The sequence below is a fragment of the Syngnathus leptorhynchus genome, chromosome 17, assembly GCF_054491065.1.
Source record: "Syngnathus leptorhynchus isolate UIUO chromosome 17, UIUO_Slep, whole genome shotgun sequence".
NCBI classification, from domain to species: Eukaryota; Metazoa; Chordata; class Actinopteri; order Syngnathiformes; family Syngnathidae; genus Syngnathus; species Syngnathus leptorhynchus.
Genome location: NC_141211.1, coordinates 5222238 through 5248703, shown reverse-complemented (window position 1 = coordinate 5248703; position 26466 = coordinate 5222238). Strand labels below are relative to the sequence as shown.

Below are 26466 nucleotides of genomic sequence, written 5' to 3'. Positions count from 1 at the left end.
ACTAAACAGGTTTAACATTTATGATTGATTGAGCGTTTACTGAGCCGACCTAGTGTTGTGAAAGCAGAAAGAACAAAAACTGTTGAGCTTATGATACACACACATTTCCCTTCATTAGACAAGCAGTCAATCCCTCAACTGGGCCAAGTGGTGCAGGCTGTGTAGCCAATAGCAGCCTTGTGGGACCAAGTGGGATTTATGGGACATAAACAGCACACCAAGCACTAAACATTAAATATTAACTTCCGTGTTGGAGACAGTCTGCCTACACTCAGACAAGACTGGTTCATTTTATAATTGGGAATGAATGAGATCTAGTCCTGGGTTAGTGAGCCTACACACACACACACACACACACACACACACACACACACACACACACACACACACACACACACACACACACACACACACACACACACACACACATTATATTCATAGATTTTCCCCAAATGTCATGAATACAGTAAATATACACGTTAATAGATTTCCCCAAATAGTTGACATGAATACAGTAAAATGAATGTCAAACTGTTTAAATATGCTTTTTATTTTAGTGCATTTTTATTTCATAAGATTTTAATGTGTCTTTGCAGGCGTTCCCCATTGTTTTAGCAATCTATGAGTGCCACCTTGTGGCGGTCGATTCAAACTACAGTTTGCGTCACAAAAATTGCAGAAAAGTATTGTGCTATATAGGAGATTGTACTAATGAATGAGTTTACGGTGCATTTTGGGGAATTATTAACTACAGCACTGGAAAATTATCTCTTTTTAACAAAGTATGTGCAAGTTGGTGATTTGGCAGTGAAATAAGAGAATACAGAGTTAGTAAAACACAGTTAAATCATTTTAATGAAAAATAAAAAGCATGTCATGACAATTCAACGTAGACGACATGGGGAAATGTTATCCCTTCCACAAGGCCTCGCAGATTAACATGAAGGCAACATGCTCAAACAACAAAAAGTAAAAAGGTGAATTTGGAACACAAGTGTAGAGAAATCCTGCAAGTGATTGCTACTTACTTGACTTGCATAAGAAGAAAATGTTATCTTGCTTACTTAGATTTTTTTTTTTTTCTTCATATCTTACATTAGGTATGTGTACATATGGAAACAAATCCATAATATTGTCATTCATTTGTTTTATTTCAAATCCTAGGAAAAGTTTGAAGATGGACGACTAAAAATGAACAGAAAGAATACACATGTTCTTCATTACGAGGTTTCCATTTGAGTCATTTCTGAGTGAACAGAACAAATACATATTAATAACTTCTCAAACAATTCATTTGGACAACCAACCATTATATATAACAAGGATATAGAAAAATATCATTTAATGTCCTTGTCTTGACGGATTTTTTTTTTTTTTTTTTACTTGTTCTTCTCATGTTGTGGCAAAAATGCTGGCATGTTACTCACGTGTTTCATTGAAGAGGAAGGATTCCTGGTACTCCTTCATGTACTGAGAAGACCTGGCCTCATCCAAGAAGAGAGAGTAAACCTTCTTTATGTCCTCCACTTGTACTTCGGTGCCCTAGGAATGACAAAATTAATCTAACGGGTACGCTGAGGACATTTTACCCAGACGTTGTGCAAAATGGATTGAAAGAGTGAACAAATATTTCCAGAATCCCGAGGTGGGCTCACCTTGCGTTTGCGACACACCAAACCGGCCGTGCTGATGAGCTGCATGGAGTATCGCAGTGACGTCTCCATGCCGATGCGAGTCAGGACCGAGTGAGCCTCCTCGCTCAGCTCCACGTCCTCCTCCTCACATCTGGGAAAGAGAAAATGAGCACCTACTTGAAAGCTGACGCTAAATTGCTGAGGAATTTATAAGCAATGATCCTCACCGGATCTTTAGGATTTGCTTAGTCTCTTTTTCAGTGTAAGGTGAGGTGGCGATGATGAGTAAGCGGTCCAACAGATCCAGGGGGAGGCCATGAGGGCTCTGGTAGTTTGTGCCACGAATGCTGGGATGGAAAAAAGGGAAGAAACGTCATACCGGGTGAAAATGACTTTGTAGCCTTCATCTGTTTTGTATAGTTCGACGTTGAGGTTGAAAAACAACAATACCGAGTGATGCCTCTGTTGGTGGCCATAATGAGAACTGGGGACAGGTCACTTTCCAAGGCACGGTTAAGGAAGGAAAAACATTCCATGTCCAGCATGTGCACTTCGTCAATAAATAACACCTGGAAAAAAGAGGCGGGGGGGGGGGGGGGGGGGGATACAATATTGATGACGACAAAGCAACTCAATAAAAAGTTACTAATCCAATATCAGAAAAGTTAATAAAAAAAAAAAGTGCAGTCTCACACGTACCCCAGGGATGATCTCCGCTTTTCCCTCTTCCCGCCATTCGCAAACTTTGGCATTGATCTGCTCGCGGACCTCCGCCTTGATCTCGCCCGTGTCTCCGGAGAAAAGAGCGAGGAAGCCCTGCGTGCGGCTGTTGATGACGTCGATCTCGTGCAGGGACACCGTGTGCACCACCTCCTTTCTCTTCTGCAGCTCACCCTCGGGACACTGCACAAACTGGGTCTGCAAAGAAAACAGTACAGTTGAAAGAAGATGGCATAGGGGCTGAATTTCAAATGGTTGAGTACCTGAGCTCCCATAGCATCATAGTCTCTGGCTCTGGTGAACGAGCGGCCCAACTTGCTGATCTTGCCAGTGGCTTTGTCAATGGTGATGACATCACTAGGGAGGAAAAGGCCGGAAGAGGAAAATAAATAAATACAAAAGTGTGTGGATTTGACAAACTATTGTAACCAGAGCATTAAAAAAAGCGAGAGGGAGAAAAAAAAAAACCTTACCCTGCTTGAACCTTCTCTTTGCTGAGACTGTCAATCATCTTGTTACCCAGGTCATATATTGTCTCCATCTCAGTAGTCTTTAAAGTCAACTTGCCCACCTTGGCACCCTATTAGATCAGGTTCTCATTTACTACCGCATTTAAAGTTTTTATTTGTAGCTATTTATGAGCAGCAGTGCCGTACCGTTCCAGTGGCAGGTCGATCAATCTGGATTTCTACGACTTCTCCTTCGATAATCTCCGTCTCCTCCCTGTAAAAACAAAGCCAGCTATGCGTGACAACTTCATTCCAACCAACAGAGATGGCTGTTTGCACGTTTGCCCGCTCACTTGATCCGCACGCCGATGGCTTTTCTAAAAGCTTGGCTGAGCGCCTCAGTCTTGCTCATCTCCAGAGAGAAGATCTCGCTGCCAGCCAAGGCTGTGAAAGGGGTGTCAGGGCCGAGGCTCTGCGCAATACCTGTGCATTACCTTTGATTTAGCTTGGGGTGTACAAGTGTGATGGTAGAGCAACACTCTCATCCTTCTTTTTAGCTCTCACCCATTGCGATGGCAGTCTTTCCAGTGCCGGGCTGGCCTGCAATCAAGACTGCCCTGCCGGCGATGTGGCCATCTTTGATCATCTCCAGGATGACGCCTGCTGCCCGTCTGGAGGCCAACTGGCCAACCATCCCCTGAGACACCTGTAGGGAAACATTAATAGTTAATCTATTCATGCCTGATCACTCCCATTGTTGAGGATTGTGATCATGTCGTGTGTAATGTTCTCACTTGTCTTGGTTCCAAAGCATCATCCAAACCAAGGCCACGTATGTGAGAATGTGCACCTAAAAACAAAATAAAATTGCCACAGATAAAATATGGTCACAAAAGGCTGTTAAATTATAGTTCAGGGCACTACCTCTTGTACCTAGCATCTGTGGGAATGCACATTCTTACCAATTCTCTCAATTCGTGTGATGTCACGAACTTCTGGAACTTTAGTCGTTGCCATCTGTAATAAGTATAAAGGCCAAATAAGAAAGATGTGCAAAAGATAAAGTGACAAACAGGAAGTTCAAGATGACAAAGATGACTAAACCAAAATGTCTGCCTTCACAAAGAAAAAAAGCCTTCTTTAGGTTGAATGGAGTTATTAGTTTTACTACGTTTATTTGTGCTGTTTTATTCTGAAGGGTGTTCTAATACAACTAAAGTAACAAAAGCATCAGTAACACTAGACTATAACAGTAATAACTGAATTCATACACAAAAGTGTCATAACGTAAACTGACATGGAGTCTTTGTCGAGCATATTTTGATGTGCCCAACCTAAACGATCTAATGTCTATGACGGCTGTACGCTCATTTGCACTGCACATATGAATGTCAAATATTCATAGTTAACTAAAAATGAGTGACTTTTTTAACTTTTGAGCACGAATATTGTCCAAGTATGTGTCGAGTGTTGCTGTTTCCTTTGTCCACTGTGGTTGCCATAGAAACTGTACTATTAATCGTTACAACACAAGTGGGGAAGCGATCGCATTTAAGCGTTGCACTTCTTCCAAAAAAGGAAATGACACATTTATTTTAGTTTTACATCAATATAGAAGATAGGAAATGATTAACTATTGACTCCTTACTCGATAACTTTAGCGTACGGAATACAGTTCCCACGTTAGCTATGTTAGCGGACTAGCGAGGTCAGCTTCATTCGTTTGTTTATAATCCGTTTCATTTAATTAAGAAGCGCTGTTGGTCGTCAGAGATTTCTTACTAATGTGCAAACTGACGCGTTGCTAAGTAACTAAAGTAAAGCGATTCCCACCATGAACATAAAGCTCACCTGCACGGTAGCACTTGTAAAAACGTGAGAATGCGGCGCTTCTTTCTGTGAAGTGCACAAGCTAAATAAGTCCGGAAAGAAACAAGCTTTGTTCCCTTTGTGAAACAGGAAGTTGATTGCCCACCGCTTGAAGCATTTGGAGTACAATCAAATCATTTCATTTAAATATTTTCATTTGCCCCATTGTGGATTACATTGTCAATTATGATATTTTTACAAATTTTAATAGGAAGAAGGAAAAAATAAAACCATGTTTCCGCCCGGTCTCGAACCGGGGACCTTTCGCGTGTTAGGCGAACGTGATAACCACTACACTACGGAAACTTCCCTGAAATCGGTACAATTTGTTTCTCTATTTATTTGCTACATTATGTCCATCGTTTTCATGCACATTTTTGTTTTATGAGTTAACTCAATTTAAGAGGAAAACGCTCGAATAATCGAACAATAATCTGCAGCCCGCAGAATGTACCACTGCAAAATGGCATCATTCTATCATTTGTCCACCAGGTTGTACTGCGAACACGCAAACAGCAGGTCAAACAATTTGAGTGGTATATACTCCATTGATAGTTTCATATTAAAGGAAAACTATTCCAGCTTCAGGATCAGGCTTTTTTTTTTTTGATTTTTAACAGAAAACAAAAAGAAAAAAAATCATCAGCACAAACCACAATTACTTGACACACCATCATAAAATGTTTATTGAGAAAAATAATGAAAAATATGTTGTATAAATGGCATATAAAAATCACATCTGATATTTCAATCAAGTAGTTAACACACTTAAATTCAGATTTATCCAGTACACTTGGGTCATCTGATTGCACAATCCACACATTGGTAGAATATTCATAGTCATCAACAATGCAGTTTCCCCAACTTCCCAAATAGATGTATCATTTTTACAGCTTTACATGTAATTAAAACATCTTTGTTTTTGAATAGAGAACTGACTATTCCAAATAGATCTGTATGTTCTTATTAGAACGGGATGAGAGTGATGGCTGACTCGTACCAAACCCAGAAGCCCGGATAGACGGGTTCATTAAATGACGTCGTAAAGCGGTGAATGAGAGACATTGTTTCCCCAAGAGAGTAAAAAGACAGCGTTCCACCAGGGTGGTCCAGGAAGACCCCGATTCGAGGAGAGTATGACGCGTTGACTTCTATCTGGTCCTTGTTGTGGCGTGCAGAGTAGCTGGAGTCAGAGCAGAAGAGGCTCCAAGACTTGCGGTTGTAGCCGATGCGGCAGCTGTCCCCGTAACCCGACCTCTTGATGCCCCCGTAGGTGACCCCCATAGCGGCCCCCTCCCCACTCCAGTCCACCTCCCAGTAGTAGGCGCCACCTGAAAGAGCCTCCATGCACAGGACTTGGGGCAAAGAGTCAAACCTGGCGGCGTTGTCGCCATAAGACTGGGGGTCTCTTTTGAGGGCAGCTTTCTTGTTCCCTCGAGAGAGGTGGAGCTGTCGGTAGGCCGTGTTGGGGTCTAGAGTAAGTTGACAAGCATCTAGTGGGAGACATAACACACCAGCGCTGATTAAAAGCAAGTTTGTTGTGAGAAGAGAAAAGGGCCAACTGTGGAAAAAGTCTCCAAGGTAAGATGGGGAATGTTGACTGAAGGGGTAAAGTGTGAGACCCTCTGGCTTTACACATCAAACAAACGAGATGGCAGGGGTTAAATGTCACCTGCCTGCTATGTCTCTCTCTCCCTCCCTCTGCAGATCACAGTTGGTGGGACACCCGGCGGCCCCTGCTAGTTCTGCCCGGCTTATTATCTGGAATGCCAGAGGTATCAACACTACTTGTAAGTGTTTGACCACAAACAGAAATTTGCCGTAACATAACACGAATATTGTGTTTTGAGGCTCCAGCTACAGGCATTCATCATTTCAAATAATAACAAGCCGTTTTGATTCTTTCCCTAACTTTTTAGTCATATTATCTGTGATATTATTTCACAAGTATTGTATGTTGAGTATGTGATCAGCCACAGAGGTCTAACAATTGAAATGAGTGAGAAGGAAAAAAACAAACAAAAAAAACAGGAATCAACGGAAACAAATTAGCTGACACTCACATTTCAGGAAGTCATCCCTGTGCTGTGGTTCCTGAACTTGCACAGATTTGTACATGACAGCCTCATCTGCACAAAATCATATCCTGATTAAGAACATGTTGCGTCATTTAATATTACATTGGTGCTGTTAAAGCAGATAAGCAAAACGGTAATGGTATTATCCCATTTACTGAGTCAAGGCAAACAATATGGTGTGTCACGTGACTCACATCGTTGTCAAAGTAAACATTTGAACAAGCGACTGGCTATCAAGTGTCTTTGAATTCTACTATTCCATAATAATATACTACCACACCAGTGGAAAAATATTCTACTGAACTCTGCAAAGCGATAAGGGACGGATTTCATTTTTCAGGCCGAGTTATGAAAAAGTCACCCAATGAGTGCAAATTAAATTCATTGTTTTGGATGGGAACGTTATTGAATCATCGTTTTTCTTCATATCAATTAATATAATTGTGATTACAAATTTCTCCATAATTGCCCAACCCTAATGTGCAGAGTCAACATCTGCCAAGCGCCATTGCTGATCTGGGTGAAAGAATGCTTTGCTGTTTTAAAATGTTTCTATTCATAATAACGTTTTAGGATGGCAATAGTTTGACCCTGAGTTGGATTATTTATTATTGCCTTATTTTCAATGGAAAAATTTTTTTTTAGAAAATCTGGAGGAACTCAATTTCCTGGGAGAATTTTTTTGGGGGGATTGCATGTGCAAGATCCCTTACTTGACTGTCCATCTTTTTTTTAAGGACTATTCAGATGACTCACCTTTATATACATGTTTCTTTTTGCCATCCTCCAGTTGACAAAAGGGCATTTTGTTAACTGTAAAAAAAAATACGTGTTAGCGAGGTGATAAAATAGTAGTGAATCTCAATAAAGCCAACCCATTCACCTGACTTGGCGACTTTAACCAGTTCCTCGTTGCTAAATTCGTTCATGTGCTGTTTCATCTCAGACACGGCCTTAGTAACTGGGTCGAAGGTGAAGTAAGGGTTCACGGACACGGTGGGAAGCTCCTCAGCCTCAGTCTGGGCTATCAGCATGTGATAGCTCTGATGGAAAAACCCCCAAAAAAGTCTTTCAATGTCACCATATAGAGATTTAAAAAAAAAAAAAAATCCAAAGTAATTACCTGAATGAAGTGGATGTGGTCCTCCGTGCGGGACAGCTGAGTGATTTCATTGTCTCTCCTCTTCAGGTCAGTGATCTCGTGGGTCAGACGCTCCACGTGACCCTCTGCGTTGTTGAGCGCCGCTCGCTTATTGGTGGAGATCATCTTGGCCATCTCTTGCTGCATCCTCTCAATGGAGCGGATCATGTCGCCAAACATCTTCTCGCATTCTTGCATCGCTCTCTGAGCTGAGTTCTGTGCAGGAAACAGGAGGCAGGGCGTAAATCTCGTGGGTGTGCCTTTTTTTTTCATCACTCCCAGCATGAAGGAATGTCAAGCGTTGATTTAACGTCTCATTCTGTCTGCCAGATCTCGTAATCTTGATTTTACAAACCTTGAGTACATCTACTGCTTGTTTCAGTTCCTCCATCTGTTTAAGTCGATCGTGAATCCTCTCCTGGATCTCAGCCTGGGTGCCACCTAGTCGTTGCTGTACAAGCGACAATTGATTGGATTAATAAATCATAAACTGTCGGGAAGGTTCAGTACAATTTAGGAAGGCAGAATTACAAAATTGTGGGGCAACGATTAATCGTCAATTCATCGATGATCAAATCAATCGAGAATTATTTCTAATAATCAATGAATCGTATAGATACCTTTTATAATTAAAAAAAATCCATTTCAAATTTTCTGGAGTCCTAATGTTTGTAATAATAATGAATCTGGACAAAATATTTGCTCTTACTTTGAAAAACAATGTTCTAGATTTTTGCCTATTTTCTGACATTTTACAGATCAAACCATCGACTGAATAATAATTCTTTCATATTTGTACATTTTCTGCACTGTTTTACAAGAAACGCACAGAAAGGAAAACCTGATTATTCTAAAATCTGATTCGCCGATGAATCGACACAAAATGATAGATACATCGATATGATTGTATTCCACATTGTGATTTTTTTTTGCTTACCTGTTCTTCCGCCCTCTCCTGCTCAGCAGACACCATGTCGTGACCTTTGTGTTCTTTCACCGTACACAGCACGCAAATACACATTTGGTCCGTGCGACAAAAGAGCTCCAGACCCTTCTGATGCTGGGGGCAGATCTGCCGATCCAAATGGCCAATTTCATCCACCAGCTTGTGCCGTTTAAAAGTCGCCGACTCGTAATGGGGCTTCAGGTGCCTGTCGCAGTAGGATGCCAGGCACATCAAGCAGGTCTTGACGGCTTTGTTTTTCTTCCCCACGCAGATGTCGCAGCCCACATCCTGCGGGCCGGCGACATTGTAGTCAGGGGACGGAGGTGGCGGCGGGAAGTTGTCCGAGTTGCGTTGCATCGTAGAGTGGCGAGAACTTCCCATGCGTCTCGGCGTGGGCCTCTTGTTGTAAGTAACCCGGCACTGCGGGCACAGGTATGAGCCCGTGTGGTCTGCATGATCCCAGTACGTCTTCAAACAAATGGAGCAGAAAATATGCCCGCAGGGAATGGACACAGCATCCCTGAGGTATTCCTTACACAGGTGGCAGTTTTCTTGCTCAGATGCCATGGAGTGCAATTGCGGACGGGATTGATGCTGTGGCAGTCTCGTGTCAGCACAGCAGCAAAAAGTGATCCCAACCTGACTACTGGTCGTGAAGTTATACTGAGTAAATAGAGGGAGAGGCTAAACTGGTTAAGCCGAAACCAGTAAAACAAGGGCGGGGCGAGGCAAGGGCACAGCGAACGTCTTCATCAGTTGGAGAATGACTGAAATGTACGATGACGTGGCTTTGAGTAGTTTCATCATTTCTTTGAATGGAATTGCATGAAGACACGTTAAATGAAAAGGAAGATCAGATCAAATGTGATTGAATGCATTTTATTTGCATTTGAATGATGAAGGTAATGAGACCGATGAAACAATTCGGGTGTGTCATAGTTTGTAATTCAGAGCGTGACATTATGTAATGATCTCCATTCAAGTCATTGTGCACATTGTCTGCAGCCAACCATCAAATCAAAAGTGTCTTCCAGCACTCATGCTCATTTAATTGCTTTGATTAGATTCATTTTTTTCGACCTGTTCTAACACCAATCTTAGTTGGCCAGTAATTGAAATTCTCGACTTGCTGCAGAAACCCTTGCAATAATGTTTTCTCTTCCGACTCAAAAAAAATCAATAAATCTCCCATTCAATGTTTCATTTTACAGTGAGCATACAAACATAGGCAAGGATGGAGTTTCAGGGTTGTTGGAATGGAGAGGAATGCGACTCCACTTGATAGCCCAGATAAGAGCGGGGCTAAAAGATTCCATTGTTAAAGAGCCAAGATGGCCACTTGCACGCTTGCTTCTGTTGTCCATCAACAACAGCTGATATGAAACAAATAGACCATATACAAAAAAAAAGAAAAGGCAACAACAATAGTTATGATGTACCTTTGAAAGGTGGCGAAATCTACATATTATTTGGGAGAAAAGCAAAATATATAGTCATGCTCACAATTCAGATAATTCTATATTCAATATGATTTTTGAAACACAATGTCAATGTTTTTATAAACATTCATTTCAGTTCTTAAGAGCCACAATTCCTTTGCAAGCTGTAAATTGATACTGAGAAGGTTTGGATTTGGAAATGGGCGCTGTACTTTGTTCTGCCAATATAAATGGCCTCCGATTGGAGAGTAAATGGACTTTGTTTCCATAAACCAAAAATACACCGTTTTTATGGAGTTGGCCAACGCTCGCTGTCACTACTTCACAAAATGACTTGTACTTAGACTCAATTCTGATGTTTGTTTCACTCTGTCTGTTCATTATTATTATTTGTATTATTATTATTTTATTTTTATTATCATTCTGATTATTATATTGTCCTTTTTAGTGTGGCCCAAATATTTGTGCATAATCAGAACAATCACATTTGGCCTATATCACATTGATCAGTCTTCACTTTAACTCCCTCGCAAATCAGTCTTGTGTTTCCAGCGTCACGTGTTTAGAATGGCGTCTTCCTGTTTTTACGACACACCCTGAGTGAACTCGCACTTTGCTTCCTCCGATGAAATAGCCGTGTGTGTTCGCCCGCACAGCCGAGCGGCTCTCTCATAAGCGAGGCTGACCTTTGACCTTGAATTTGGTTTCAGCTATGGATGACAGTGGAGTATTTGTTTGGCTCAAAACAGAACTCTTCAATCCGCAACAAGTGGCTTTTTCTTTCATTAAAACTAATTAGAAAGTATCCCAAATGTGATCAAAATTCAAAAATGTGACATTATTCTTCCCTTTTTTTAAGATATCAGAAGTGTGTTCAATGTTTTTTTTTCCTCTGCAACAGGTCGAGGTAGTTAATCTGTAATCACAGCTTGGCCTCTACTCTGGAGGAAGGAAAAGGAAAAAGTGCCTTATCACAACCTGACCTAATATGGTGAAGCAATACGTATGAAGTCATGCAGGATGCAGAGTAAAAAAGCGGATATCGTACTGTAAAATGTCTTTTGTGTATTTGCTTTCCAGTTGCATTGAAGAAAGACTCTAAGTGTACATAAGCATGCTTGATTGAGCACCTCATTGAATATAAAACCGCTCCAATAGAAATGCTAATGACGGTTCATGATGTCAGGCTACGTTTAGCTTCACGTCGAGGCTTTTTTTTTTTTTGCGGGCCGGCTTTCCGCATGATGTAACGCGCAAGTATGTCAAACATCTACACACACCTGCATCTCACAGGAATGTTCTGTTTGCGCATGGCTGCTTGTATGTGGTTCCATGCTATCTTCATATCTGCAGTTACATATTGACTACATTTAACCGGTTCAAAAATTGGAACTAGGATCAAAAGAGACAGAAGGGATGTTTTTTTCCTGAAAATGCTTGAAGCTTGCTGTTTGTTTATTGGGTGGTCCCTTAAATTCCAGCCGTTAGCTAGCCCACCGTTTTGTGTTTTGTTGGAGCGCAACCGGTTTAAGACAATGGCGATTCTGTCGGACAACAATAGGCGGAAATACAGCTGCTGAGAAGTGCGCGCGATTCGTCCCCAGATGAGCCACGAGAGGAATTGGAAGTAAGGTGCGGCGGCAAGAGGGGGTGGGGGAAACCGAGGCGTTTTCAAACATATTTCTTTTCTCGTTTTGAGCTTTGCACATTTCATTCATCCTCTCTGCAGACTTTTGATTTCCTCTTTTTCCTTCCTACAAGGCTCACTCACTCTCCCTCCCTCCCTCCCTTGTTGGTTCTCTCCAACCTTGCTCAACCTGCTTATCTGAGCAGGGCAGGGCTTCACACACTCAAAGCGCAGGAGGCGGGACTTGTCTGCTTTCAATCAATAACCTCTGGAATTCAGAAATACAAGTAGGTCCTGTCTCTGGCAGGCTCGTACCACAGCGAGGAGGGCGGGCTCCAACGCAGACTCCACTTTACTCCCGGCATTTTTTTCTCCACTCAAAGTGTTTTGCGTGCCCGCCACGATGGCTGATCACACGTCTCCAGATTACTTTAGCTGTACCTTGTGTGTGAATCTCCTGAGGGACCCTGTGGCTATTCCTTGCGGTCACAGTTTCTGTATGGACTGCATCAGCGGCTACTGGAACGAGGCGGACTACACCGGGATTTATATTTGCCCCCAGTGCAAGATCACCTTCACCCAGAGGCCCGTCCTGCGTCCCAACGCCACTCTCAGCATGGTGGCCGAGAAGATCAAGAAGAGCGGATTGAACCTCAACGTCCACCTACCCCAAGGGAACGGCTACGCCGGGCCGAGCGACGTCCCCTGCGACTTCTGCTCCGGGAAGAAACTCAAGGCCGTCAAGTCGTGCCTGAACTGTCTGGCGTCCTACTGTGAGAAACACCTGAAGCCCCATTATGAGTCAGCCACATTCAAAAGGCACAAGTTAGTAGACGAGTTGGGAAACCTGGACAGGAAGATCTGCCCGCAGCACCAGAAATCCTTGGAGCTCTTCTGTCGAACCGACCAAATGTGTATTTGTGCCATCTGCACGGTCAGTGAACACAAAGGCCACGACATTGTCTCCGCTGAGGCCGAGAGGAGTGAGAAACAGGTAGGAGAGTAAAAATGGCTTGACTTTGTTGTTCAACTACCTGTTAGATCACTTTCAAATGGCCTCCGAGAACTAACTCTTGTTTGTATAATCCCATATTGTCTGTTGCACGTACTTTGACCTATTTTCCCGAAGATATCAGCTATGCATTCGCCCGCCAAAACAAACTTTCTGATTAGCTGTGCGGAGGGGGGAGGGCTCGCTTATCACCACCGAAAGTTGCTTTTCAGAGAATGCCGTGTTCCATCTACACTGAAACTGTCTTCCTGTGCCATTTCCCACCTGTGGGAGGAGTGATACTGGAATGTCAGGGAGTCAAGGCTTTCAGGAATCAAAGCCAAAATACTGTCCAATCAAGCTGTGAGAAAACACAGATCATGTTACGTAGAGCTCCACATTGTTTATTAAACTTTATGCCCCCCCTCTCATTTCCTCTCGAGAGTCTGGTAACTCTAATCAGGGACATTTACAATCAGAGTTTCCCAAAATCTCACACCATCTTCCTTCCCTACCACCCCCCCGTCTCCCGCCCCTGCCAGATTCCCCACATTCCACCAGCTTATCTTGAAGAATGGCTTGGTGAGTTGGAGAATAAAGCTGAATTAGAAAAGCCCTGGTTTCTGAATGTCACTATGGCGTGCACCTTGAAACATCTTTTTAAAAAAAAGTCAGTCGGTGCTGGCTTTCACATTCCTGACATGGCCTGAATTCCATGACGGACCCCCCGTCGGAGATCAAACCTGGAGTCCCTTTGAATAGGCTTTATTAGACATGCTGAGTTGGATGTCTGCACTAAGCTTCCATTTTTCTCCCCCCCCCCCCAACAATAACAATCAAGCGGGCAACTTTTGTTACATTTATGATGGACTATAATATGAAATATTTTCATTACAGAAACTTTTGGGAATCTCCACATCTGAGATTAGACAAAAATGTCAAGAACGTGTGAAGGAGTTGGAAGAGTTGAAGACTGCAGTAGATTCACTAAAGGTAAGGTTAAATATTACAAAGTTTGTGATGGCAACTAAATATTATCCTTTTGTATTCTTATGGTTTACATTGTTACAAAAAAAAGATGTTTAGTCTCAAGGTTTTTTTTTCAAATCATATTACCTCCAGTAAAACACAATGACCGTGTTTTTCCACAGAACTCGGCCCAGCGAGCCATGGTGGAGAGTCAGAAGATGTTTGAGGACATGATTCGTTCCATTGAGAGGATGAGGTCAGAGGTGACCAAGCTGATCGGGATCAACGAGAAATCTGCACTGAACCAAGCCGAGGCTTTGGTCGAGCGTCTGGAACAGGAGATTGATGAACTGAAGAAAAAGGAGTCAGGCTTGAAGCAGCTTTATAGTACAGATGATCACATCCATTTTTTGCAGGTATTCCGTTTCGGAAAGAGACTCGTCCAAGGCATATTAGGGCATATTGGGAATTATTTGTCCAAACTTACTTCCCTCAGAACTTCAACTACCTGTGCACCCCCACTGATGACGGCTTCATACCAAAGGTCACCGTGAATCCCGACTTTTCCTTTGGAGCCGTCAGGAAAGCTGTTGCTGCCATCAAGGAGCGTCTGGAAGAGTTTGGCAGGGAAGAGCTGATGATGATCTCCAAGACAGGTTTGTCTTGTTTTAGTGTACCAATTCTACATAGTAAACACAAAAGATATAGAAATAAATGTGCTGTATCTTACAGTGAATGATGTTCCGGTGTACACGACAGAAAGTCGAACCCTGGATAGAAGGAGCAAAGGTGAGCTGATACGATTCATTTTTTAGCTTGTTGTCCAGATGACCCAGTTCCAAGCTTGACCATAAATGTTTGAGGTCAAACAACACCAATGTCAGATTTTTAAAACTTTTCATTTGCAGGTCAAGACCTAAACATGACCACAGTGGACAGGAGTCATGCTAACCCAGAACCAAGGAGCAGAGCAGATTTTATCAAATGTAAGTCCTCAAAATATCAACAGTATTTCAGGGACGCTATTTTGAATGTACAATTTAGTTTCCAGGTGTCACGTGTTTAAAATGCTTTTCTTAAACTGGAAACACTTTGCACACCCTATATCTTGTGTTGCTGAGATTAGTCCATTTTTTTAGGGGCCAACCCTATCTATCTATATACTTGTACTACTGAGCCATTTGTGAGTATGGCTTTCGTTACCATAGCAACAAGGGGGAAATTATTTATATGAGCCAATAAAAAAATAAAAATCGTAATACGGCCACTTTAAGTCAGAAAATAAAACTGCATTGCTTGTCATGACGCAGACTTTTGCCAGCTCAAGTTGGATCCGATCACAGCCTACAAAGAGCTGTCCATCTCTGAGCACAGCAGAAAAGTCATCCGAACCAGGGACCTGCAACCCTATGGAGACAGCCCAGAGAGGTTTGACAGTTTTGCCCAGGTCTTGTGCCGAGAAGGGCTGTCCGGAGGCCGCTTCTACTGGGAGATCGAGTGGAGTGGGGAGTTCTCCATCGGAGCGGCCTACAGGAGCATCAGTCGGAAGGGCAAAGGCTCATTGTGTCTGCTGGGCTATAACGATAAATCCTGGAGTCTTCTCTGCTCCGACACCGGCTACTCAGCCTGGCACAATCGAGTCGATAAAGCCGTGAGCGGCCCGCACTCACCGAGAATAGGCGTGTATTTGGACCATAATGCAGGTGTGCTGGCGTTCTACAGCATCGGAAGTAGTATGACGCTCCTGCACAGGTTCGAGACCACATTCACCGAGCCCCTTTACCCGGGCTTTGGAGTTGGAACATCGGTCAAAATTTGCAACATCAAGTGAACATCAATATTTGAGCCAACACTTACATTTTGGTAACGTCTTATATCATTCTTATGGGATATATATTTTTGCATAACTTTCAAATTGATGTTACACTCTGTTTTAACCATCACATACTGTATTTTGCAAAATCTAATTACTTTTACACTTCCAAAGATCACTGCCAAAAATAGTATGTCATATCCTGATATTTCATATTCATCTTGTTTGAAAGAATGTGGCAAATGTTCTTTTGTAATCCAAATAGATAACTGGAAGTATTGTCACATTTTTCTTTTTTTTTTTTCTGTAGAAATATATTTTATTCTCATGTTCTCCTGTCCCCCACACAACCACAGTTCAACTAACCTTTATTTAATGTTATGCACGTTTACTTACATAATAGCAGAAGATAATCATCCAGAACAGTTTTATTTCATATTTTGGACAGATTTATAGTTTTGAATAAAGAGCTAAATGAAAAAAAAGTTTCCATTTTTCTTTTATTCTTAAGGTAACAGGAACTGTGATAACAAATTAGGTGTGTTACCCATCACACGTAACAACAGCGCCCTCTAACGGTTAATGAGAAGCAATAAAAACCTGCAAAGCAAACCTGCCTCTTTGCACCACATTCCAAGTGGTTTTAATGGATTAGTACTGCAGCCGTTTGATTTCGTTCCTACAATTTAGGAAATCAACGAGACCTTTGCCAGGAACTGTACATGCAAACTATTTATTTCTTTAGGACACAAAGTGGTATGCATTTTAGATTATTCTGTATGCCTTGAAGTTTTAAAAGTCAAATACCTTTTACCATTTTTAGTAGGGACTAAAATGCATTAGAGAGATCATGTGGAGAAAACTTTTGTCTTTGTAATAATAGACATCTGTTTATTGTTCCCAAACATTTAGTAGGATGTAAAGCATACAATGCTCAAGAGGAAAAGAAAAATAATGATTGTCCAAAAGTTCAGACATCATAACCAATAATTCCTCCTTTTCCAATGCACTCGCCAATGTAAAACCACATCAGTACTTCAGTAGCCACCAGGCCATTCCTCAGAGCATCCTGTAGAGAGAAAAACACATTCAGATTAAGAAATTGATTCTCCGTTTTTTTGTAACAGAACAAATCTGATGGTTTCAAACTAAATGCCAGATGAAACGACTTTAAAACACTTTCACCAAACGTCTGCTACAGATAGCTTCAAAAACTGGAGATGGCAAAATGGATTATTTTCACAATAAAAACCAAGACTACATGCAATAGCACCTTTCAGTAACCCATCAAATTTAATCATTAAATTAAATAAGCACCTGCTTGAAATACAAAACAAATGTAATAACTTAAATTTACTGTATATCGCAATTTTTTTTTAATTATCCAGAGAAGAATGGCAAGCTTACGTTTTGCCCATTCAGTCATTTGGAAAAAGCATCGCCTGTGAAGCCACGTTAACGCACCTTCACTGTTGTTTGACCAAGGCGTCCAGTCTGGAAACCCTTGATGAGGTTGGATGCCCCCTCGATGGCCTTGGGGATCTCGGCTGGACTTGGTGGAACAAGTTCAACGCGGGCGTAATGCCAAAAGGTTGCTAGCCGAGGTTTGGAATAGGTGACAGCGGCTAAAATGAGGACAGAAAATTAGCAAACACTACAACAGCTAATGCTAACGTTAGCGTTGAGCTTTCTACAACAAATTATCGCCGCAAAAAACAGCAGCTATATTTAAATCATAAAATATACTAGTTACGGAAACAATAAATACTTGTTACGGCAAAAAGATAGTTGGTGCGTTAACTCGCAATAGTTACCACAGATCTATTAATTTTATTCAGTTAGCAGCCAGCCAATCTAGGACGTGCTAACTCAACAGAGTGAACCCTTCAGAGAAATAGCAAGTCCTAACCGATCATGCGTTATTCAACTGCAACAACAACATAAAACTCACCCCCAACCAAAGATGGTACTTTGGCGACCAGTTTTTGCACTGCCTGTGCCATTTTGAGACGGTAATCGAGGCACGCTGTTTGACCGGTTGCTGCTAGGCTAGCCGACTGAATGTCACCCCCAGCAAAAGGACCCTTCCTGAGAGAGCTGCCCAAACAACTGCCTGTAGATAAATTGCCCCTCTTATCTACAAGGTCATATTAACTATCAATAAATAATTCCTGTCTTTTGATGCGATTCCTACCATCAATCGTTTTTGATACATCATCCCAAAAATGTAATTCCAAAACATTCCAATTCATTAGGAACACCCCGGTTAAAACAGTGCAGATTACAGCAACAGTTGCGACATTAGAAAAAAACATATTTAAAAAAATTGCTATTAATATATTTCTTTCAAATAGTCAACAGTATGACACCAACAATTGCTTAATAAATACTTAATGTAGTAAAATTATGTGAAAAAGATAATGCAACTAATTTATATTTTTTAAATTGTGCATCAATCCTAAATTTTGAATTTCACATTCATAGAGTGTAATGTAAGTTGTTAAGGAAAAACATTACAACACCTTCAATGGTTATTAAAAGTTTACAAATACATGCTTCATATTGACTGAGTGACTCAAGAGAATGTATGACTTATTAAAAGGTTAATAAAACTTACGTAGTTTCATTTGAAGGGCAGAAGAAGCCACCAGTGTTCTCACAAACAACAAATTAGAATGGGAACTTTGGCAGGTTTAGTCTTTTATTCATTCAAATTTAACAAGTCAGACATAATATTAGCTTGAGGTTTAACCGTGTAATACTGTGTTGCCCTAGAGCCCGCCTCGCAGTCGCAGGACAAGATGGAGGGTTGACTCTTTCTGGATGTTTTAGTCAGACAGGGTGCGGCCATCTTCTAATTGCTTGCCAGCAAATATCAACCTCTGCTGATCATGGGGAATTCCTTCCTTGTCCTGGATTTTGGCTTTATTCTCAATTGTGTCACTGTCTTCAACCTCAAGAGTAATGGTTTTGCCAGTGAGAGTCTTCACAAAGATCAGCATGCCACCTCGCAGACGCAAGACAACCAAAAGTACACAATGCTGCTAGAAGTTGTAGTCAGACAGGTAGCGGCCATCTTCCAGAAGTTTGCCAGCAAGGATAAACTTCACCTGATGAGGCAGGATACCTGATTTGACATGGATTTGGGGTCTGAGACTCTCAACGGTAGCACTGCCCTCGCTCTCAAAAGTGACCTTACCCACTAGCAGATTCACAAAGATCTGCATTCCTCCTCTCAAACGCAGTACAAGGTGGAGGGTGGACTCCTTCTGGATATTGTAGTCAGAGAGCATGCGGCCATCTTCTAGTTGTTTTCCAGTAAATATCAACCTCTGTTGATCAGGGGGAATACCTTCTTTGTCCTGGATTTTGGCTTTTACATTCTCAACCGTGTCACTGCCTTCAACCTCAAGCGTAATGGTCTTGCCGGTAAGGGTCTTCACAAATATCTGCATTCCACCTCGCAAACGCAGAACGAGGTGGAGGGTGGACTCCTTCTGGATGTTGTAGTCGGACAGGGTGCGTCCATCTTCGAGCTGCTTGCCAGCAAAGATCAACCTCTGCTGGTCAGGCGGAATACCTTCCTTGTCCTGAATTTTGGCCTTCACATTCTCAACAGTGTCACTGGCCTCAACTTCAAGGGTGATAGTCTTGCCAGTCAAAGTCTTCACAAAGATTTGCATGTTTGCACCTGAGAAAAAGAAAAAAAAAAGCAGAACTATTTTACACTATCCCTTAAAAATAAATAAATAAAATAAATAAATAAATTATATATATAGAAAATAGAAAATAATAAAACGATAATAGAAAATTATAAAACGAGATTGTATGTTTCAAATTGTGTCTCAATAAAATACGCTATATATTAAAATGTAGTTTTTCCTCAAAAGGTTTTTGACGCACTTACCGGACGCGTTTCCAGACAGGTAATTTTTTTCATAAGAACCAGTCCTCCTCCTGATAAGGTAAGGCGACAGTGTCCTTTAACCCCATCTGTGCAAATGTGTTGCTATTTTATACGTTCGTCACCGATATCGTCATAAAAATGAAAGACGAACGAATGTTACCCTTAAGGTTTGATTCATAGAGTCGTCGAAATTTGAGCCAGAGTCTCGTGACGTTTCATTACGTGCCGTTAGCTTTATTCAGTCCCTAAAGTAAGACAACTGTTGTCATACAGTGTCTGAATTGCTTTTCTTTAAATAATATTCGTGTTAGATTTTTTATATTATTATGCAGTACACTAAAGGGTACACTGGATTGGCAGTTGGTGTATAACTAGAACGTGTTAAGGATTCGAATTTTTTAGGAATAAGAACTGATAGTCATATATATACCTTATAATTAATTTAAAGCCATGGAAATAAGATTCGTAGATCTGTTTGTGTTTGTTTCCCCCACTTTCCATAATTACTGGTACTCAGTACTTAAGTGAAGACATTTGTCGAAACAAATGAAATACTGCACAGCACAAAATTATTTTAAAATTGTTTATTTACACAAATGATAAATGTATGCAGTCTGAATAGTTTGGTGGAGTGTGGTCATGGCAATCAAGTCATTTCACAGGCGGGAAACCTCTGCGTCCTGTTTAGAATGAGACAGAAATGCAATGTAAATATTGCAAACCATTATAGAATTCTTATTTTTTTTACATTTTTTCTAAAATATTCTGTCACCTCACAGGTGGTGATAGAAAGTGCTCCACTGTCTTCCTTATCCTTGACAGGTAAGGAAAGGCACGGACCTCCTTCCTTCTCAAGCACATCTTCCAGGTATTGGTCTCTCACATTTTGTCCATTGACTTCCATCACTATATCACCCACAATTAGTCCTGATTTCTTTCCCGGGCTCCCTGGGGCCACCTGAACAAGAGAGCAAATGTTAACTTCATGCAGAGGTGAATTGAAAAATGTTATTTTTCAACCCTACTTGACTGATGAAGGTCCCGGGACACTGTGGTGTACAGTCAAGGTTGAATCCAAAGCCTAATGGTCCTTTTTCAGCTTGTGGGCTGTTTTCTGATGCGTCCCCACTTTTCATTTGAATAGCGTCATCCTCACAGAAGAGGAGTGGTGATAGACCTAACTGCAAAAAAACGACACGGCTTTACTGCCAGGCCCGATTGAAATTTACAGATGAGAAAAATAGCGACGCCAACCTGCGTGTAAAAATCATGGCCCTGTGGAGTGATGGTTCTAAGTGAAATATGTGGGCCACTCTCCCTCACTCTTGTCACAATCTCATCGTGATGCAACAACTCCACGGACTCTCCGTTCACCTCCAGCAGCACATCGCCGTCTTGCATTCCAGCCCTCTCTGCTGGACTGCCGGAATCCACCTTACGCAGGACATGAGCTGTCGCGTATATATATAAAAAATAAAATAAAAAAAGGCCAAAATGCAATCGCTGCGTTGAACACAATCGTGAACTCTCACCTGTACGACCCGAAGGAGCTTTCTCGAAGCGAAGGAGAAAACCGTATCCCTCAGGTGCCAAATCCAAATCTAATTTTCTTGGTCTATAAGGCAGATTGTGTGGAACGGCCATAGAAGGGAGGATGGGCATCCGTAGTGCAGTGTACATTTTCTCACTCTTGCTGTCGATCACCAGGATAGTGATGTATTTGCCACATTTTTTCATCTGCAAAGAAAAATGACTGGAAGATGGCATCTTGCTCTTACAGGTCAGTCTAGAAGTAATTGGACAATATTTTTTGGGTGGGTACTAATTTAAATTCAAAACTTTCCTCTTGAATTACAATATTTAGGAATCAAGTCAAGTTCTTACAAAATCTCCTCAAAGGAAATATTCCATCTCCTTAATTGTCCAAATAGTTCTGGACCTTACTCTTTCTGTATTAATGTACCATTCTACAAAGTGCAGAGTGTGTGAGATCTGAAAGGAGAGCTCCATTCATCCACACCAGGTGATCCCCTTTAAGTACGCCGGCCCTTTCAGCCGGCCCTCCGTCCAGCGGGTTGACAGAGAAGCAGCCCTTTTCAGCTACGTGACAAAAATCAACATGTCCTTCACAGTCTTTCTTCCCCAACATATGAGCAGTAAGAGTGGCGTACCTCCAACAGGTGTGAAATTGATGCCTAGACCCAAGACAGGATCTCGTGTGATGTGACACAGTCTTGGTGCTTTAAAGTCTTCACCCTTAAAGGCTTTAGCAATGTCGCGGAGGTCACGTCCCATGGCGATTGCCTTCTCGTACGCCTCTCCGTCCAGAACCAGTAAGCATACGTGATGTCCACTTAGTTTTATTCTCCTGGACACCTAATCCAAAACAACTTCAGCTCAACAAAAAAAAAAACCATAGCACTCACAAATAGTATATAGAAAAGAATTTGAACGGATTTACCTCCTGGTGAGGAGCGTCAGCTACATAAACGTTATTGACTTCAAGAAGCCTGTCTCCATCTTCGAGTCCACAGCGAGCTGCAATCCCCCCAGAAAGCACCTTTCTGATAATGTGACCTTGTTGTACCCACTCCACTCTCAGATGGAAGCCAAAGGACTCCCCTTCGTCCCTTTTCAGCACACACAGACGCGCTTTAGATGTCCACTCTGGAAGTCAAGAGATGGAACGACACTTAAATGCCTACGGTGTATGATTAGAAGGTCCTAAGAACGTACCTTCTATAACCATCATTGGGTTGTCTATTCCTTCTTTAGGATTAAATCGAAATTGCCTACACAGGAAGAGATGAGAGTTGATGTCATTTTCATTTAATGATTTCAATGTAGTTAAAAAAAAAATCCTCATTAAGATTGTCACGATAAGATGTCACAATAAAATCTTATCTTATCTTGGTCCCAGTGGATTCAAGATTACAGTGTTCCTAAACAAAATGTCACGCTGAGCAAAAAGGAAAAAAGAAATAAAATAAATGAGTATTCATGATATACTTTACCGTTTTTCATTGGGAGGCTGCCTGATGTTGTAGCTGTTCTCTGTTCACAATAAAGTTGGATTAAAAAGAGATAGGGAAAAAGTATATTGGACCCAAAGCAAGACTAACTTTACTTAACTCATTTGCCTAACATGGAGCCAAAAAAACACTAATAAATCAGTTGTGGGAGAAGTACATCCTGTTGAACTTTGAACTCTGTGAAAGTCACTTCGATCTACTGAGCTCAGGCATCAGCATTAAAGAGGGTGTTTTGCACTTTTTAGCACGGACCATAAAATAGGGTTCAACTTCCTGTGAATGATCTTAATCTTTGCTCTCTTTCAAGGAGGGTCAGCGTGAACCCTTCTGTAATCTACAGTCCCATTGAAACAGATAGCGTGTACTGTAAACGCTAGTTAGTAACAATTTAATGTTTCTGGAATCATAACAGGAAGGCTTTACTGTAACACTTCTTTGTTATCAATCAAGTCATAGAATATAGATTCAATTGTAAATATTTTTCTTTTTTGTGTAACTAATCATTTGGTGCTCAAATTGTTCTCCATGAATATCTCACAGCTTTTGACCACAATCTGAGTGAGATTCAGTCGGCGTCACAAAGTGTTACATTAACAGAAGACAGTAGGAGTGGCTCAACTTCACTGTTCTTTTCCATTTAGATAAGATATATGTAACACAGTGGCGAGTATAATTTAGCAACATGAAATTCTTCACAGAGAGCATGTGACCACGCAACTTCTTATTTTGGTGCTCGACTAATGGATCACTGTTTGCTTTTCCCATCATAAAACATTTTTGGGGGGATTACAGTATTCATCGGAGTAGCTAATAATTTTCTAGTGGGACACCATGTTGAGTTTAAGGATAGTTTTAAGGTTATGACAGTCAAGATGTTGTTGCCCATTCAAATAGTTTGGAACACAAAACAAGGCATCCAAAAAATAAAGAATAAAAACACTTGTCAAATGGATACATTAGGGACTGCTGCCCAAACAACAACAACAACCAAATATATAAATGATAAAAAATGAAATGTCATACCTGTACTTGATTTCATGTTGTGCTGCACAGAAAGAGATGTAACAGGGAGTAATCCCAACCCAAACATTTATTCTGATCTTTGTGGCTCCTCCTCCCGGGCACCGGGCAGGGGCAATGTCTAATCATGATGAAATTTGTGCACACCTTCAGTTTGTTGTGACTTTATGTGTTAACATATTTGGGCGTGGTTATGAGATTTTTTTTTTTTAAACATAGTCATGTCAATCGTATGAATAGGCACCAATTTTAAAATAAGGAATATTTTGTAACTGTATATTTCACGTGTTGCCAGATCTTCCAGTCCTTCAAACCTAAACTAGTTTTATTATTCTTTGAGTAATAAATCCTTAATTTATTTTTGCATGAATGCATATGAATTCATATTTTTGTCTATTTGACGTTCATGCCCTGTTATTTACCAGTTACTTAGCAGGCTACTTGAGTAGTTTTTTTTTTCCACTGAATGCTTATTATTTTATTTTAATTTTATTTCATTTTTTTTTTTTTGGTAATATTACTTGCTAAATTGAGTAAATTTTTGTGGAAGTGAATTTGTACTCATTTATAAAAGAAGTGATCACATTCTCTTCAATGGATTATGAGTATCTTCACTTCAACCTTCAACAATCCAGGAAGTCCATACAATTTCAATTGAAGCTTGCGGCCGCGAGAGGGCGTCATATTTCAAATTCAACTTCACTTGGATCCAGGAAGCAAACGCTCAATTGTAGTCAAATAGTAACTTTATGTCAGAAGTGGTTCAAAGGTTCTGGTTGTAGTTTCCTAAATGGCAGTTAAGATTAATTTGAGAATATGGAGGTGCAAGCAGAGACTTGAAATGAAATATTGCAGCTAACAGGCAGACATGTTTGTTTGGCCATCTAAAAGCAATGCTAAATGTCTTTTAGAGGAAAAAAATAACTTTCCTCAGAGTGGAACAAAGATACATCTCAAACAAACACACTCAGAAAACAATCTTTTTATTCTTATTTATCTCCTGTGTTTCAAGGGAAGCACGAAAAGACACAGAAAGAGAGCAGAGGAGTCCATGGAGTATCAATGGGACTTCAGCACAGCTTTTCTGGATGCAAGTGGCAGCCCTTCTGAGTCTCTGAGATGGACCCACCCAGAGGAAGACAGAGCTCCCATCTGTACCACAATCCTCGCCAAAGCACCAGAGTGCACTAACGGTCAAAATGTGTGAGGGAAAGGTTTTGTCAGCTGCAAGTCATTTGACATTTTTTTCGGTTTGTGTAATATTGCAGATGATGTGTAAAATGTTGGATGAGAGCAATTATTAGAAGAGGGAATATAGGGAAAAAAACTACTGCTGTTTTTTTTTTTGTAATAGCACAAGACTATGACCTCCTATATGATATGCTTAGAGTCTGAAGGCCACAATTGTGACATACTTCACTTCTCTTTATGAGTGTCATGGCTGTATTTAATTGTTCAAGGTAACGTATTATGCCTTGTCACAATCATTACATAAAACAAAATACAAACAAATTGTGGGGTATGTGTGCACTATACAGTGTGCAGCAATTTTTATTTATTTATGTTTTAACCTTTATTTGATAAAAAAAAATCCAATTAAGATTAAGAACTTTCATTTAAAGGAAGCCGCCAACAAATTATAGTTACATCATTAGATCGCTGCCTTTAAATACCAGAGACCTTTTTGTTTTGAAGACGCACCCAAAAGGTCAAGACAAGGATGTCCGTCCTGCTAACAAACAATCAATATTAAACAATTTGACTTTTAGAAGAGATCAACATATATGATAACTCAGCAAAAAGGAAGAACAAGAAAAAAAAAAGAACAAATCTGTAGAAATTTAAGCTTGCTTACCCAGCAGTTTGGTTTACATTGAGCAATGAAGGTAACATCCTCTGGTCAAAGAAATTGTGGATGTTAAAAGGGGAAATGAGGATTTTGGGTACTCGCTGTGGCTGACTTACTACACTGAACTGACCCAAAACTTTCTTTATTCTTTCTTTTCTTTCTTTGTTTGTCTGTTTACAGAGGGACCATGGATCCACCCCCCCCCCAAAAACAAAACACCACGATGCAAAGGCAAAAATAGATTTAATGAAATAATTAACATGAAAAATGAATAACATACTGTATGTTAAATACCAACACTGAAAGCAAAAGTCTGACAAGCCTTTTTAGTGGTGACCCACCATGAGCTAAGTTGTAGTGGCCCAGACAGAAATAGTACTGGCCCCTTATAGTCATGATATAATATGATACATTTCTATACTGGATCATTTTCAGAATGATAAAAACGTAACTAGTTAGAGTATAGCCCCATTTAGAAATTCCTGACTCCATTGGAGTGTCTTTTGGGGGTCGTTGATACAGATCAATATCAGACGTGTCTCTGGGCCCCCCTCCAAGACACCAGCCATCAAGGAGCCCTAAATATGGGGGATTTTTTGACACCCTCCAATTGCTGTATCTAAAGCAGTGCCATTGTTTTGTGTTTGATATGGGGCAATACCAACTTTCTTTTGGGCTCTTGCCAGCCATGTTACAGCAGACTTATGCGTGAATAACTCCCTTGACTACTTAAAAACTACTACAAGTCATAATTTGGAATACAATTCATGCTGTTATTTCTAATTGGTCGGCAGGAACAAGTGCTTAACACGTAACGTCCTTTTACACAGACGAATGATGTGGCAAATATCAAGGCGCGAAGAAAAAGAAATAGTTCCCTAGATTTACCTGTGTTCTGTAACGTCCTTTTGTCCTATATTTTCAAATTTGTTGTTTTGATCGAATAACCTATTAATAATACTGCTAAAATACCAATGAAAGA

The 26466-nt window shown here is 40.8% G+C and overlaps 6 protein-coding genes, 1 long non-coding RNA gene and 1 other non-coding gene across 9 annotated transcripts; 2 read left to right on the top strand and 6 right to left on the bottom strand.

The window, feature by feature from the left end:
* Window positions 1–837: 837 nt before the first annotated feature.
* ruvbl2 (RuvB-like AAA ATPase 2) lies at window positions 838–4701 on the bottom strand. The gene is made up of 14 exons (XM_085936651.1): window positions 4655–4701; window positions 3766–3820; window positions 3598–3653; window positions 3368–3509; window positions 3157–3286; window positions 3011–3077; window positions 2828–2934; window positions 2618–2711; window positions 2334–2552; window positions 2085–2203; window positions 1862–1981; window positions 1656–1785; window positions 1428–1542; window positions 838–1246 (listed from the first exon to the last, which is right to left on the bottom strand). Exons 2-14 carry the CDS (start codon window positions 3818–3820, stop codon window positions 1221–1223), a joined length of 1380 nt encoding a protein of 459 aa, XP_085792777.1. The 5' UTR covers window positions 4655–4701; the 3' UTR covers window positions 838–1220.
* Window positions 4702–4905: 204 nt separating this feature from the next.
* trnav-aac (transfer RNA valine (anticodon AAC)) lies at window positions 4906–4978 on the bottom strand. Its single transcript has one exon. It is a non-coding gene; the product is annotated as a tRNA-Val (tRNA).
* A 356-nt stretch (window positions 4979–5334) lies between these two features.
* Window positions 5335–9489, bottom strand: ftr83 (finTRIM family, member 83). 2 transcript variants are annotated; one of them, XM_085936327.1, is made up of 8 exons: window positions 8829–9489; window positions 8247–8342; window positions 7874–8107; window positions 7634–7793; window positions 7507–7563; window positions 6736–6801; window positions 6349–6433; window positions 6023–6165 (listed from the first exon to the last, which is right to left on the bottom strand). In XM_085936327.1, exons 1-7 carry the CDS (start codon window positions 9402–9404, stop codon window positions 6381–6383), a joined length of 1242 nt encoding a protein of 413 aa, XP_085792453.1. In that variant the 5' UTR covers window positions 9405–9489; the 3' UTR covers window positions 6023–6165; window positions 6349–6380. The 2 variants fall into 2 exon arrangements, with proteins under 2 accessions (XP_085792452.1, XP_085792453.1); XM_085936326.1 differs by lacking the exon at window positions 6349–6433 and having other exon boundaries at window positions 5335–6165.
* Window positions 9490–12200: 2711 nt separating this feature from the next.
* ftr82 (finTRIM family, member 82) lies at window positions 12201–16179 on the top strand. Its single transcript, XM_085935356.1, has 7 exons — window positions 12201–12897; window positions 13792–13887; window positions 14046–14279; window positions 14360–14519; window positions 14596–14652; window positions 14772–14849; window positions 15174–16179. The coding sequence occupies exons 1-7, from the start codon at window positions 12307–12309 to the stop codon at window positions 15692–15694; spliced, it is 1737 nt and encodes a 578-aa protein (XP_085791482.1). The 5' UTR covers window positions 12201–12306; the 3' UTR covers window positions 15695–16179.
* A 214-nt stretch (window positions 16180–16393) lies between these two features.
* Window positions 16394–17788, bottom strand: atp5mg (ATP synthase membrane subunit g). Its single transcript, XM_085935361.1, has 3 exons — window positions 17628–17788; window positions 17141–17301; window positions 16394–16745 (listed from the first exon to the last, which is right to left on the bottom strand). The coding sequence occupies exons 1-3, from the start codon at window positions 17677–17679 to the stop codon at window positions 16647–16649; spliced, it is 312 nt and encodes a 103-aa protein (XP_085791487.1). The 5' UTR covers window positions 17680–17788; the 3' UTR covers window positions 16394–16646.
* Window positions 17789–18368: 580 nt separating this feature from the next.
* On the bottom strand, window positions 18369–19704 carry LOC147043336 (polyubiquitin-B-like). Its single transcript, XM_085935358.1, is given in 2 exon segments — window positions 18369–19367; window positions 19584–19704. A coding segment is annotated over 1 exon segment (912 nt). The 5' UTR covers window positions 19360–19367; window positions 19584–19704; the 3' UTR covers window positions 18369–18447.
* LOC147043334 (uncharacterized) lies at window positions 19575–25248 on the top strand. The gene is made up of 3 exons (XR_015068611.1): window positions 19575–19641; window positions 20363–20451; window positions 24648–25248. It is a non-coding gene; the product is annotated as an uncharacterized LOC147043334 (long non-coding RNA).
* nherf4b (NHERF family PDZ scaffold protein 4b) lies at window positions 20153–23761 on the bottom strand. The gene is made up of 11 exons (XM_085935357.1): window positions 23639–23761; window positions 22598–22637; window positions 22320–22375; window positions 22045–22250; window positions 21755–21959; window positions 21547–21683; window positions 21116–21320; window positions 20838–21034; window positions 20609–20764; window positions 20356–20541; window positions 20153–20263 (listed from the first exon to the last, which is right to left on the bottom strand). Exons 1-11 carry the CDS (start codon window positions 23703–23705, stop codon window positions 20240–20242), a joined length of 1479 nt encoding a protein of 492 aa, XP_085791483.1. The 5' UTR covers window positions 23706–23761; the 3' UTR covers window positions 20153–20239.
* Window positions 25249–26466: the final 1218 nt, after the last annotated feature.